The sequence below is a fragment of the Notechis scutatus genome, chromosome 4 (assembly GCF_049901735.1).
Source record: "Notechis scutatus isolate UNSWTSFEM ecotype Mainland chromosome 4, rNotScu1.2, whole genome shotgun sequence".
Classification (NCBI taxonomy): Eukaryota; Metazoa; Chordata; class Lepidosauria; order Squamata; family Elapidae; genus Notechis; species Notechis scutatus.
This window is the reverse complement of record NC_142012.1, coordinates 146,825,552-146,840,487: the sequence shown is the minus strand read 5'-3', so window position 1 is coordinate 146,840,487 and position 14,936 is coordinate 146,825,552. Positions and strand designations below refer to the sequence as shown.

The window sequence follows — 14,936 nt, the reverse complement described above, 5'->3', positions numbered from 1 at the left end:
TCCCACCGGCCCCCAGGGGGTGGTACCGCCCACTTTGAGAACCACTGATCTAACACAACTCAGGAAGGGTGCTGTCCAATCCTTGTTTGAAAACCTTCCACATGGGGAACTAAAGAACCCCCAGCATTATTATAGGCAATCTGTTCCTCTACTTAACTGTTCTTACCATCTGGAAATTCTTCATAGTATTCAAACTGAATCTCCTTTATTTTCTTTTAATTGCAACCTACTGATCATTTTTCTGTTCTCAGTTTCAAGAGAAAACAGGATGCCTCACCATTTATGCATGTGATTGCCTTTTAGATACTTGTTAGATTGCTTTTGTTTGTTTGTTTGTTTGTTTACTTATTTACTTACTGACGTTCAATTTCTATAGCTGCCAAATTTCAACCAAGTGACTCTCAGCAGCTTACATTCTAAAACGATGAAACAATTAAAAACAGTAAAAACATCCACAAAATAAATAAATACAAAGGGCAGTGTGATTATTTTAGTCTTCTCTTTTGAAAAGGAATGCACTCAGCTCCTTGATTTCTAGACCCCTTATCACCTTAGTAGCTCTCTTCTGAATCCACTTTATGTCCTTTTAAAACTGTGATTCCCTGAAGAAGATAATATTCTCTAGTCCATTTTCACCAGCCGAGTTTATCTGCAATTGACATTTGTATTGTTAAAATCAGCACCTTACTGTTGAAGCAATTTCTTGCTGAACTAATTAATAAATTTTGCACAGTTTTATTTGTAAACAAAATGTACATTGTTACAGGATATATAGTAGATGAGAAAAAAAGCTTATTACAATGCATAAATACTACAGTACTGTACTTGAGGGGAAAAATACATGACTAATGGCTATTTTATTTCACTCATCTCTATGTATGCAGTGTTTCATAAATTGGAGTTCTTTAAAGAAGTTGCTCAAATATTATTCATAAGTAATTATATAATGACATAATAAATACATTTCAACTACATTTACCAAAAAAGTCTGAAGACATTTGCTGGATTCTGAATTTTTCCCATCTTAGTGAGCCATGTAGAAGAAGTGACATTGTAACTGTCCCCCACAGTGACTATCAAGACTGTTCTAATAGTTTAGGAAAAAAAGATTTCAGATAAGAATAAGCTTGTAGTAGATTACAAATATAGTGATCTGCAATTATAGATATTTAAAGATTTTACATCTTGAAAAATATGTATCAAGATGAACTATTGTTGGTTACAGGATACACACACAAAATGATTTCAGTTATTGGGTAGCAAAGGGCTTTTTTTTTTAATAGGACTTAATTTACAGCTCAAACTCATATAAAGCTTAAACAAACATAACTACAATGTAATGTGTAACTTATAGTCCTTGTGTTTATTTGGCATATATCTGTATGTGTGTGTGTGTGTGTGTAGATTATATATATATATATATTTTATTGTTTTTTTTACTAGCCATTTTAGCAGTTCCCTTTCCAGCATTCTCTTCTGTGCTGTAAGGTTCAAAGTGCTGTGTGGGGGGAAAAAAATCAAAATCTCATGTTATGTGAAGGTAGTCCTTAACCTATCTCCATTTGTTCAGCAATCATTCAAAGTTATGGTGACATTGAAAAATGTATTTATAACTGGTCCCTGATTTTCTGACCATCACACCATCCCCAAAATCACGTGATTGTAATCCCGATGTCTGGCTCACAATTTTGATTTTGCAGGGAAACACAATCACATAATTGTTTTTTCCTACCTTCCCATCTTCACACAAATAAAGGGGAAATTGGCAAGGAAAGTTGCAAGTTACTCTGATAACCTACAGTTGCTCTCAACTATAGCTGCCCCACCACTGGTACACAGCCTCCACCGGTCCTCTAAGGCCTCCCTCAACATGCACAATCTGTGCTGGGATGCCAGAGCTCTCTTCTAGTTTCTCTCAATTCACAAGCTCCTGCCCTGGTCATACTGTTCCTAGATTTGTACATGGCATGCACTGGGCCACCCAAACCCACCCCAGCTTCCCTTGAGTCATGTGCCGCTGATGCCAAGTCTCTCAGGTAACATCTGGCTTTCAGTTCACATGTGGCTTATATCAGACCCACCCACCCCCCATTCCCAGATCTCTTCCTGGCTTCTCCCATACCTTATAGCATCATCTACTTCTTATCTGAAACTCCTGCAGCTTCCCGCTTAATGATCCACATATCTTGAGGTTACAACAGCTACCAAGACTGCTGGGATTGCTGTCACTAAGTTGTAGGATCATGTGAGGTTGCATTTTACGATTGCATCATTTAGTGATGGCAATTCCAGTCCCAATTGTTATCATAACCTGAGGATTGGTTGTATTTATTGTACCTAATTTAGTCTTTTCTATCATAATACTAGTATTTTTTCCCTAACTTAAAATTAAGAAGAATTTTGAACCAAAGGTAAAATGCAGAATCAGAGCAAGCCTAAACAATCTTCTTGGGCTAAGGAAACCCCAGATACATGTATGCACAACAAAAGCACACTCATAATTTTTCCCCTGCCCAGATAAAAAATATATTTTTCTTTTTTTTCCCCTCCCTCTTGATTTTGCAGCTTGATGTTAACTGGGATAAAATCAAAGCTAAAATTGAATTGGAAATTGCAAAAGAACGAGAACGAGCTACTGCTACTCCAACAGTCAGAGGAAGCATGATCATTCAGCGCTAAGAGTTGTATTGGTTTTATGAAATATGAACTTTGTATATGTAATTCAGCATACTAAGTTACTGATAATATTTATATATAATGCTTAGTTTTTTAGTTAGTTTAGAAAATGAATTTGTATGTATGTAACCTGCTGGAATGATAAATGTTTTTGTTATAATGTTTATATTATAACGAATAGATTTCTAATACTGTATGTAATGTTACCATTAAATCTGTCACATAATCAAATGATCAGCTATTCTGATTACCAACGGGCTATTCTTGTTCAGCATGAATTCTGAGAATACATTTGCTTATTACATGTAGGAATTTTACAATTAGTTTTTTTTAATGAAATATATGGTAAAAACATTTTCAGAAAATATTCACAAGTTAGTATATCCAATCATCTTTTGTCCAGATCTCCATGTTTATTTGTTTATTTATATTATACAATTGTACAGTATTTAAATAAACTATCATTTGGAATGAAATCATTTTGGGATGGGTAAATCATGTTAAATCTGTAAGATAATTTAACATTTTATGAGGTTTAATTTCTTGTAAATGTATTTATTTATTTACAATATCTCTATAGCTGCTTATCTTATTATCAATTCTAGGAGGCTCCCAGTCAAAAGTTAAGACACCATTAAAGCCATATTTGGTCTAGTGGTTAAGGCTAGAAAAGGCTAGAAATCAGGAGACTGTGAATTCAAACCCCGCCTTAGCTAGGTAACTTTGGGCCTGTCACTCTCTCAACCCAACCTACCATACAGGGTTACTGTTTTAGGCAAAATAGGAGGAAGAAGTTGGGTATGTTCATTGCCTTATTTGCAAAAATAATAAAGACAGGATACAAATAAATAAAATGAAAAATACAAACAATATTAAAATTATAAAAACTACATTAAAAATGAAAACCTGGAACCAAGTCAAACTTCTGATGTACAATCACCTCATCTTATCCAACCACTTGGGAGCTAAAGCTAGTCTCCAAAGCTTTACAGAAAGCTAAGAGGGTAGAGGCCTGCTGAATTTCAGAGGCCAGAGTGTTTCATTGGGCAGGGGCTGTCATGGAAAAGCCTAGCTCCCATAAGGTAGTAATATTTAAGCGAAGGGATTGAAGCATCGCCACTCTGTCTCACCTGGTAGGACAGGTAGATGTCTTTAGGGAAAGACAGTCCTGCAGATAACCTTGCCCTGTGCCATAAAGAGTTTTAAAAGAGATGATCTGCACCTTGAATTGTATCCAGAAAGAAACAAAGCAGTGTTAGGGACATCCATTATTGTGCATACTACTGCATTCTAGACCAGTTGAAGCTTCTGGGTGGTTTGCAAGGGCAGCCCTACATTGACTATGTTAGAGTAATCCAACTGGGAGGTGACCAAGACATGAATGACTATGAGCACGGCCTCTTGGTTCAATAAAGGCTGCAGTAGGCACACTAGATGGATTTTTGCAAAGGCCCTTTTAGCCACATCTGCTATCTGCTCCTCAAATTGCACACCAGATCAGGTCTGTAAAAGTGCCACCCCATCAAGAGTCAAAGATATGTATAATTTGGACCTGGAAAAGCAAAATCCCATCTTGCTAGAGTTGAGTTGAAGCCAGTTCCTCCCAATCCAGACTTTTATAACCTACAAACCAACCTACAATAGAGCCTTGGTGGCACACTGGTTAGTGCAGTACTGCAGGCTACCACTGCTGACAGCCGTCTGCCTGAAATTTGGCAGATCGAATCTCACAAGGCTCAAGGTTGACTCAGACTACCATCCTTCCGAGGTGGGTTAAGTGAGGACCCAAATTGTTGGGGCAATATGCTGACTTTGTAAACAGCTTAGAGAGGGCTGTAAAGCACTATAAACTGGTATATATAAGTGCTATTGCTATTACCACAGCATCATCTTTCTGGCTAGGGTTGGAGAGGTATAATTGAGTATCATCTGCATATTGATGATATTGGTCCCTATGCCAACGTATAGCCTCCCCTAGCAGTTTCAGGTAGATATTTAAAAATAGTGATAAAATACTTGAGCTCTGGGATAGTTCATATTGTTGGGACTTCCCATCCCCTTCCATCCCCTATCAGCACCAACTGGAACTGGTCATGGAGGAAGGAGTATAACCCATAGTAACATTGAAACTGGTCCAAAATGATACTATGGTTGATGATACTGAAAGCCACTGAGAGGTCCAGGGTTGTACCATCTCCATCCTGAGCCTTCCAAAGTCATCGACAAGTGTAATCAGTGTCATTTCACTATCCAGACTCAAATTCTTACTAAGAATTAATAAAAGTTCAATGTATTATAAAGCAGTGGTCACCAACCAGTGGGCCAGGGACCACTGGTGGTCCGCGAGAAAATTTTGGTGGTCCACAGAGAAATGTAACCTCCAAAGCAATTAATCCAGGCTGTTTCCACACAAGGCTTGCATCACTTGCATTGCGAACAACATAAGGTAGTGAGGGGAAGGGGGAAAGGGCAGAGGGGGGTACTTGCCCCACTCACCCCACATGCCTCGCCTGGCCACCAGGCGGCTGCTTTCTGCTTCTGCTTTTGGCTGCACGCAAGGAAAGCAGCAAAAGTCTGTCTCTCCCCCAAACTCCACCAGAGACAAGTCTTTGGGACCCTGCAAGGCATCCTGTTCTAAGAGGCTGCTCCCGCAAGGACTCATTTCTGGCGGAGTTTGGGGGAGAGAAAGAAAGACTTCTGCTATTTCTGCTGCTTTCCTTGCATGAAGCCAAAAGTTTCTCCCCCCACCCCCCGAGAACGGAGCTGGAGATGGTATCCTGCGATCCCAAATAAAGAATGATCGATTGGTAAGAAAATGGGGTGAGGATTTTTCCTGCAGACTTTTTTTGGGATTTTCCCAGGGTCTCTGGTCTGCAGGATTTAAAATTATGAGTTTGGTGGTCTCTGAGGTCCAAAAGGTTGGCGACCCCTGCTATAAGGTCATTCAATATTTTATTTCTTCAGCCAAAACAATCAGGTTTTGAGAGCTCTGAGAACCAAATTTTGCATACATCAGAACCAAAGAACAAGAAACGGTGTTTTTTTCCATAATACCCAAGTAGGATGATTGAACATATAAAAATCCATGTATCATGTGAAAGGTATGTACAGTTATTTCATCCTTTGGACATGACTCGTTATTCATTTCAAAGGAACCCTGTGCATATTTGAAAGTACATCCGTAAGAACTCTATCCTTAGATGGAAACTCTGGAGGACCAAGACATGTCAAGACTATGGAATCTATTTACCTTAAGGCAGCCTAATTATTAACTGTAACCAAATAAATACATATTCAAATTCATGTGTACAAAAGTTCTGAAAAATGTTTTGACTCTTTTCTCCAGGTTTACGCAGAATTTGCTATTCATTACATTTTCTGCTTTTTGGATGCAGTAAGAAATTGAGAATTGTTTTGGTGCAGTAGTAAAGACATCAGGCTTCAGATCAAAAAAGTGAGTTTTAGTCTTGCCTTAGGCACAAAACCAGCTGGGTGACCATGAGCCAGTCACCTCTCAGTCCTAAGAAGGAGGCAATGGCAAACCATTTCTGAAAAACCTTTGCAAGAAAACTTCAGGGGCTTGTCCAGGTAGGTTCCAAGAATCAGTTATGATTGAACCAAGAAGGAGAAAAAAAACAAACTGCTCAACTATCCCATTTTCTTTTTCTTATCACAACTGGTATTCACAGGTTTAACAATTTCTTCAAAACTTTCTATCCGTTATATTTCTGGAAAAAGTAAAGTTGGCTAAGTTATAACTGAAAAGGGGGAGAAATATTGGACTAAAATATGTAATAGAATGTAGTCCTTGCATTTGTTTAAAATCCAAAAGCAGCAAAATTACACAAAAACATTAGGGAAAAACCAAGCTATTACGGATCCCAGTAGGATTTTTATGGGTACTATAGCACAGTAGGCCTGGCTTCAAATGGGAATAATGCCAAAGTAAAATGTTTCAAACCATGAGGAAAATTTGAAAAGTAACAGGTTTCATGAATATTTGCTTTGGCCTATATTACAAAAACATTAAATAAATCCTATAATTTACAGCACTAAAATAATTTCAGTTCTGTATCTTTCATTCATATTTAATGAGTATGCCATTGTAATAAAAAATTGAGATATGAGAGAAGGAGAAATGTTTTGTGGGGAAAGAGAATGCACTTAGAGCTTCCTCATAATCCTTCTCAGAAGATAAGAAATAAAGGTAAGGTAAGACAGGCTGTGTTGTGTTAGACCATCTACTCGTCTTTTTTGTGGTGGAATGTGCACCTGCAGAAATAGAGGGGCATGATTTTGCCAACTCAGAGCCTTTCTAGAAAGATGCCTGAATTAAGAGACTGCTTAGTCCTGAGATGGATGGGGGAGAGGAGAAGACAGTGCAGTGCCTACCGTCCCTGTACGTGCCTACCGTCCCTGTCCTATTGTTTCTCTTATTCTTTTATTTTTCTTATAGGGGGCGTGCATAAGCGCACCAACGTGCCTACCGTCCCTGTCCTATTGTTTCTCTTATTCTTTTATTTTTCTTATATGTACCCATTTCATGTATTCACAACTATGTATACACTTATACTTATTATCTTGTAAACAATTGGCAAATCAAATAAATAAATAAAATAAATAAATAAATAAATAAAACATTCAGGGTAACCATACCCTAGAATCTCTCAGGACACATTTTATAGGTTAAAGGTTTATATATTTAGTTTGCAATACCTTGTCCATTAGGTGTAAACGAATAGAGGGCTCAGACTTGAGTCTCTGGGCTCACACTTGACATTTCATAGTAATTGGCCAGATACTTCTGGGAAACTCCTAAGAAATATGAAAAGGAGAGTCATTCTTAGATGTTCATTTGCAGGATGTTATAATCAAAGCCAAATACTTACCACAGCACTCCCTAGCCCATAGTCTTTTGAAGAATGATAGCTGAAACCCACTAATCAATTAATATATTTGTCTAATAGACTCTGTATTATTTTCCACTCTGATGTTATCCATATAACATTAACATGTAAACAAGTTAAATTCACTACTAAGATGTGCAAAATCATGCCCACATACTTTTATCTTTCTTGGTGACTTCAATCTACCTCATATTAACTGGACCCTAAATGAATGTAAAACTGAACCCATACATGCAACCTTCTACAATGCTGTAACAAATCTGGGACTGGAACAACTAGTAACCAACAATACTAGACTTAACAACTGCCTCGATCTCATTTTCTGCAATAGTTTGAATTCAATTTACGGAATACAAATTAAAGAACCCTTTTCCAACAGTGACCACAACATGATTGACTTTTGTCAATCACATATGTCCACACAAAAATCATCATAACAATGAGATCCCCAATTATAACTTCAAAAAAGGCAACTATGATCTTATAGACAACGATCTTTCATCCCTTGATTGGCAATTTCTATTCATTAGATGCAATACTGTTGAAGACTATTACAACATATTTTTACTTGAAGTCAAAAGAGTCATCAAACTATATGTACCAATAACTACTCCCAAAACCAGAAAAAAACAAATTACCCATAACAATAAGGAAGCTTCAATCCAAAAAGAGATCACTTTGGCGGAAAAACAAATCTGATCACGTTGCCAACTTCAAAAGCCGATATAAAAATTTATGCCACCAGATAAAGACTGAATGCACCAATTATCACATTAAACAAGAGGAAAACCTTCTATGCACCAATTCCACCCACACTTTCTACAATTTTGTAAATAAAAAAGACTCAAGGTCCATCCCACCCCTGAAAGGACCTAATGGCAAAGACTGCAACGACGACACCATTAAAACAAACTCCTTTAACACATTATTTGGCTCAGTATTTGTAAACAGCAATGGATCATGCCCAGTATTTCCTAGTTAAATCACAGACAACTACAATGATCTAATACATATAAATTTTACAGAAGACAATATTGAAAAAGCACTACGCAATCTAAAACCATCTCTATTGGACTGGATGGAATATGTGCCTACTTCTTAAAAAAGCTATCCACTGCCATAGCAGAACCTCTAAGCATAATCTTTGAAAAATCTTTCAGGACCAGCTCCTTGCCAAAACTATGGTCATTAGCCATGGTCATCCCCATCTTCAAAAAGGGAGACCCCAGCCTAGTTGAAAATTACAGACCAATCTCTTTATGCTGTGTCACCTGTAAAGTCATGGAATCAACTATTAACAAATCCATTATCCTCCACTTAGAAACAAACAACCTACTCTCTAATAAACAATTTGGTTTCAGGAAAAAAACTATCCTGTAATCTGCAACTCTTACACTGCAAAAACATGGACTACACAACTCAATCAGGGCAAAGCAATAGACACAATCTACATAGACTTCTGTAAAGCCTTTGATTCAGTGGTATATGACAAACTACTTCTAAAACTAAAATCTTACGGTATCTCTGGACACCTGCATAACTGGCTAGAAGCATTCCTGTCAAACAGACAACAAATGGTCAAAATTGGAAGCGTCCTATCAAATTCTATACCTGTCAACAGTGGTGTCCCCAAAGGCAGCGTTCTAGGACCAACTCTTTTCATACTCTACATAAATGACCTCTGTGATCATATTAAGAGCAACTGCATTCTCTTTGCTGATGATGTAAAGCTGTTCAATACCACAGACAATACTGCTACCCTTCAAAAAGACCTCAACTATGTATCAGAATGGTCAAACAAATGGCAACTTCAAATCTTAACAAATAAATCCTCTGTCTTACATATTGGCAAAAAATAATAGAAAATAAAATACAAGCTGAATAGTCAAGACCTTGTTGATGATCCAAACTCTGTCAAGGACCTTGGAGTACTCATCTCTAATGATCTAAGTGCTATAGCCCACTGTAACTACATAGCCAAAAAGGCATTAAGAGTTGTTAACCTAATCCTACGTAGCTTTTTATCTGGTGATATCACAATACTAACTAGAGCATACAAAACGTTTGCTAGACCAATACTTGAATACAGCTCATCAGTCTGGAACCCGCATTAAGTATCTGATATTAATACAGTTGAGAAAGTCCAGAAACATTTCACAAGAAGAGTTCTCCACTCCTCTACTCATTGCAGAATACCTTATGCCACCAGACTTGAAATTCTAGATCTAGAAAACCTAGAACTACATCGCCTTTGGTCCGGTCTAAGTATGGTATATAAAATTGTATATTGCAATGTCCTACCTGTCAATGAATACTTCAGTTTCAACCATAACAGTACAAGAGCACACAATAGATACAAACTCAAGGTAAACCACACCAAACTTGATTGCAGAAAAAACGACTTCAGCAATAGAGTGGTCAATGTCTGGAATACTCTACTGACTCTGTGGTTTCTTCCCCAAACCCCAAAAACTTTAACCTTAGACTGTCTACTATTGACCTCTCCCCTTTCCTAAGAGGTCTATAGGGGGCGTACATAAGTGCACCAACGTGCCTACCATCCCTGTCCTATTGTTTATTTTTCTTATATGTATCCATTTCATGTATTCATAACTATGTTATACTTATGCCTGTTATAATCGCTTGACAAAATAAAAAAATAAAAAAAAAATAACATTAAGGACCAGGACTACTGAACAGGATTTGCTGGCTTCTTGTTCTGAGCCATATAGCATTGCCAGCTTTATGAGGGCAAGATACACTAGGGAGAGAATAAAAAAAAATGAACAACTAACTCACTCCTACGAGTACATGCTGACATTCCTCATTTATCAGCCAAATCCAGGAAGCTCTTACTGGATTTGCACAACATCTGCCCAACAACTTTAACATCAATTCTCAGTGGAAAGCCAAATGGATTACTGAACACCCACAGATAGGCAGACTTATAAATGACTCCACAAAAATGGTGCCAGGCTTTGAACTATGTTAGCAATGGACAAGCCTGAATAGGATTTGCACTTCAAACTGCATCTAGCGGGACTCTTTGTATAAATGGAGTATAACATCCTCCCCTCAGTGTGACTGCAGGGACCAATGTCAAACTGTAGATTACATCGTGACAGGCTGTAAGCTGAGGGCATATACTGGTACACTGTCTGATTTATTTTCATGTACACAATGCTGTGCTTCAATGGTTAGATGGCCTAGACATTGGTATTTGAACATAGATTTTCTTTTTAAACATTTATATTTTATTGTATTTTGCTAATCTAGGTGAAATGTTAGCCCTTGTATGATATGTCATATGCTAAATAAATAAATGAGTTGGATGCAATTGAACTAATATAAGTCAATCTGCTATGCAGAAACAGTCATCCATAGCTATTTTAGAATGGGTTACTGCATTCCAGATAAATTACATGCTGGATAAATAGTACCATTGATGTCCCCTCCTCATTGTTGTGGCCTATTTAGAATTTCTAAATAAAAATGTATATTTTAATAGCAATAGCAATATCACTTAGACTTATATACTGCTTTATAGTGCTTTACAGCCCTCTCTAAGTGGTTTATAGAGTCAGCATATTGACCCCAACAATTTGGGTCCTCATTTTACCCACCTCGGGAGGATGGAAGGCTGAGTCAACCTTGAGCCGGTCAGAAATGAACTCCTGGAGTGAGCAGTGAGTTAGCCCTGCAGTACTGCATTCTAACCACTGTGCCACCACAGCTCTTTTAAGGCTAATTGTTGTAAGTTTTCTCATACTTTGGACCCAATGTCTGGGGGGTGGGGGGAGATTGAAATCACTATTCCTTTGTGGTTTGTAGACAATGTACTAATTGCACAAGGGAATTTGGTGATCATATGTCCCTTGGATTCTTGAAAAAAGTAAAGCTGAAAATCTTTGCATAAAAACATTGGAGAAAGAGGGTATAATCATAAAAGGTAGAAAGAATTGAAATATTAAGTTCAGTCTCTTTGCTGCAAACAATGTTTCCCACAAAATTTAATACTTGAATTTTGTAAGCATTTGTTTGCCCCACAAAATAAAACAGAAGTAATTTTAATCTTATATGTAGAAAGATACTGTTTAGAGGCAGACTGCATCCTTTTTTATGCTCATGTTATAATTATTTTTCTATAATTGTGAGGTATAAAAATAACCACAAAAATGCCTTAAAAGGTTTTGCCATTGCTATTATTTTTATACTTCTTGGCTTTTAATGAAAAAATCATGAATAATTAAAATTAAAGAGAATTAGGGAACAAAAAAAGCAAAAACAGAGAGGAACAAATATAAACATTTATTCATTCGATAAAATTTGAATTGCACATTTTGTAATTGAAAGGTTCAAGACATTTTCTTGCTGTTAGTTTTTCAGTTAGAGCTTTTTTTCAAACTTGTAAATAATAAATTACCTTCCTGGAAGTATCCGTTAGTTTTCCAATATTTTGCAACATTGAATTAATTTATTTTACAGTTTTATGATTAATTTGTTTTATAGTTTATATGCCCTGAAATAAATGAATGATAAACTAGGCTAGAAGTGATTACAAGTATCCTTGATTTAAAGCAGTTCATTCAGTGACAATTCAAAGTTGCAATGGCACTGAAAAAGTGACTTATGACCATTTTTCACACTTATGACTGGCAGCAGTCCCATGATTACATGATTTACATTTGGATGCTTGACAACTGGTTCATATTTATGACATTTGCAGTGTCCTGGGATCATGTGGATCACCTTTCACAACCTGAAATGAATTATTTACACATTTGGGGTTTCTGACAAGCAAAGATAATGGGGAAGCCAGATTCACTTAACAACCGTATTACTAGTTTAACAACTTCAGTGATTCACTTAACAAATGTGGCAGGAAAAGTCATAAAATGGGGCCAAAATCACTTAACAAATTTCTCATTTCATAACATAAATTTTGGGATCAAATGTGGTCATAAATCGAGGATTACCTGCACCATTGTTGGATAATTTTGCAAAATAATTTTAAAATTGGCCAAAGTCAGTAACTAAAGAGAAAGTTCTCTAGCAATGGTAATAATTACCAATTTGATTATAACCCTTCAACATCTCCTAGATCAGGATCCCAAGGCCTGGACCTCAGCTGAGTGGGAACTGGCCCACACAAGCCCGTAAAGCTCCATTTGTGCATGCAGTGGGCCACATACAAAACCTTCCATTTTTCTCCCCACCCCCACTTCCACCACTGCTGCCAGTCCACGGAGCCTGGAAAGGTTGGGGACCACTCTTCTAGATGTTTCCCCCTTTTTTCAGTTATTTTAAGTCAGCCTTGGTTCTTTCCAATTATATGGAAATGCAACTTTCTTGGAAAGGTTTTCAAAAGTGATTCGCTCTTGCTGTCTCCTTCATGGAATGGGAGAAAGTGATTGGAGAAAAGACATGCAGCTGGCTGTTATGCCCAAGGCAGAACTAGAACTCCTATTTTCACAGTTTCTAGCCAATGCCTTTAATCACATCGGCAAACTGTATTTCAAGGTTTGATTTGTATACGGTCGTTTTAGAATGTTTTCATGTCATCTATAAATTATTTTATGATAAATTTTTGATGAGTAACTAAAATAGATTTGACGAGAATTTTGTGCTCTTGTGAATTCCAAACTTATTTTTTATCCTGTTGCTGGATGCATATTAATATTTTAGCTTGTTATGCCTTTAGTTCTTTATTTCCTTGTCTATACTTAAGTATAATTAATGGCTTCTGTTGGACAGTAAATAAAGATTAACTATCTCAACACATTTTTCTACAAACGATTACTGTAAAGGCAAAGGAAATTTGATGGTAAAAACGTTAATAACCTGAGGAAATTGCCTTACACATTTGGGGTTTCTGGCTAGCAATTTTCCTTGCATTCAGGGCCTTGGGAGTTTATTATTTACTTGAGCAGTGGCCAAAAATAAAACAGATTTATGAATGAAACTAACCAGCTTTGGTAAAGTTCTAGGGCTTTACTAGAGGTGCAAATGCTTAATGTGTTTTTAATGGCTTTTTAATGCAGTCTAAGCCAATGGACACATTATAGGTTAGTCTTCAGCTTACAACAGTTCATTTAGTGATCATATGAAGTTACAACTGCAGTGAAAAAAAGTGACTTATGATTTTTCACACTTATGATCATTGCAGCAGCCCCATGGACACGTGATCAAAATTCAGATGCCTGGCAAGTAACTCATATTTATGACAGTTGCAGTGTCCCAGGCACACATGATGACCTTTTGCAAGCTTCTGTCAAGCAAAGTCAATGGGGAAGCCAGATTCGCTTAACCTTAGTTACAAGCTTAACAACTGTGGTGATTCCCTTAACAACACTGGCAGGAAAGGTCACAAAATGGGGAAAAATAAGAAAAATTGCTCAGGGAAAACAATGGAGAAGAAATTGGCAAGTAGTGAAAAGGATAACACTTGTCTTTTTGCTTTTTCATTGCTCTCTGAAAGCTTGTATTAGCAAGAAATAAGAGCCAAGGTTCTCATCTTTCTTGTCGACCTTCCAATCTGACATTAAAGGTATATTCAAGAAGACAAGTACATCAATACTTTCACAATCTAAAATACTCTTTAGGGTGCTTCTATAAACAGTTAGAATACAAAAGGCCAAGGCAGACTTTTAAAAAAAAATTACATCCTTTTTTTTCTGTGTATGATTTGAAGAATATGTTTTCTTTTCCAAAAGGACATCATTTCAACTTTCTTCTGTATGCATTTTTACAGCCAGTAATGAATATATACAGTATTGAAATGCCAGCATACCCTGAATTTTTAAAAGTATATAGCCTTCTAAAATGGTTTCATCTAATAAGTGCAACATGAAGAAAATGGTACTCAGGCTACAGAAACAATAATGTATTGTTCTCTGTCTAATCTACAACACGGAAGTACTTACTAAGACTGCAGTGGAGAAAAAAGGCAAATGAATGGCAGTGAATTGCCATTTAAATACTCATTAACTATTAAGGAAGTTACAGCGAATATTTTCAGCATTAAAGACAAAGGACAGTTATGATTCCAAAGAACATCCAGTTTACCACTTCTTAAGAGATGCTAAACCAGAACGTTTCTTTTTAGTACAAAAGAGATGTTTTAATCACAAACTTCATATTTCTTCATACTAATATTTTTTACCTTTAGACAGGTTAAAAGTGGTTCTGAAGCCACAGTCGAGGCTTTCACCTTTCATCATCAACTTTACACATATTACTTATGGTTTCAAGTTGAAAGTCAAGCCACAAACCTTACGTTGCTAGACCAGGACAATGTTAAAGTAAGCAAGCTGGTTATTGGCAATGTATCTATCTGATTTGGGGCAATTGTAA

At 36.8% G+C, this 14,936-nt stretch overlaps 1 protein-coding gene across 5 annotated transcripts in view; it reads left to right on the top strand.

Annotated features, from left to right (window-relative positions):
* The window catches only part of IFT80 (intraflagellar transport 80), a 59,157-nt gene extending 56,011 nt beyond the window's left edge, over positions 1 to 3,146 (top strand). For all 5 annotated transcript variants that reach the window (XM_087965242.1, XM_087965238.1, XM_087965239.1 and 2 more), the window contains one exon: positions 2,566 to 3,146. In XM_087965242.1, coding sequence (XP_087821368.1) covers positions 2,566 to 2,679 — 114 coding nt within the window. In that variant the 3' untranslated portion in view covers positions 2,680 to 3,146. The remainder of the gene's footprint in view (positions 1 to 2,565) is intronic.
* The last annotated feature ends 11,790 nt before the right edge of the window (positions 3,147 to 14,936 follow it).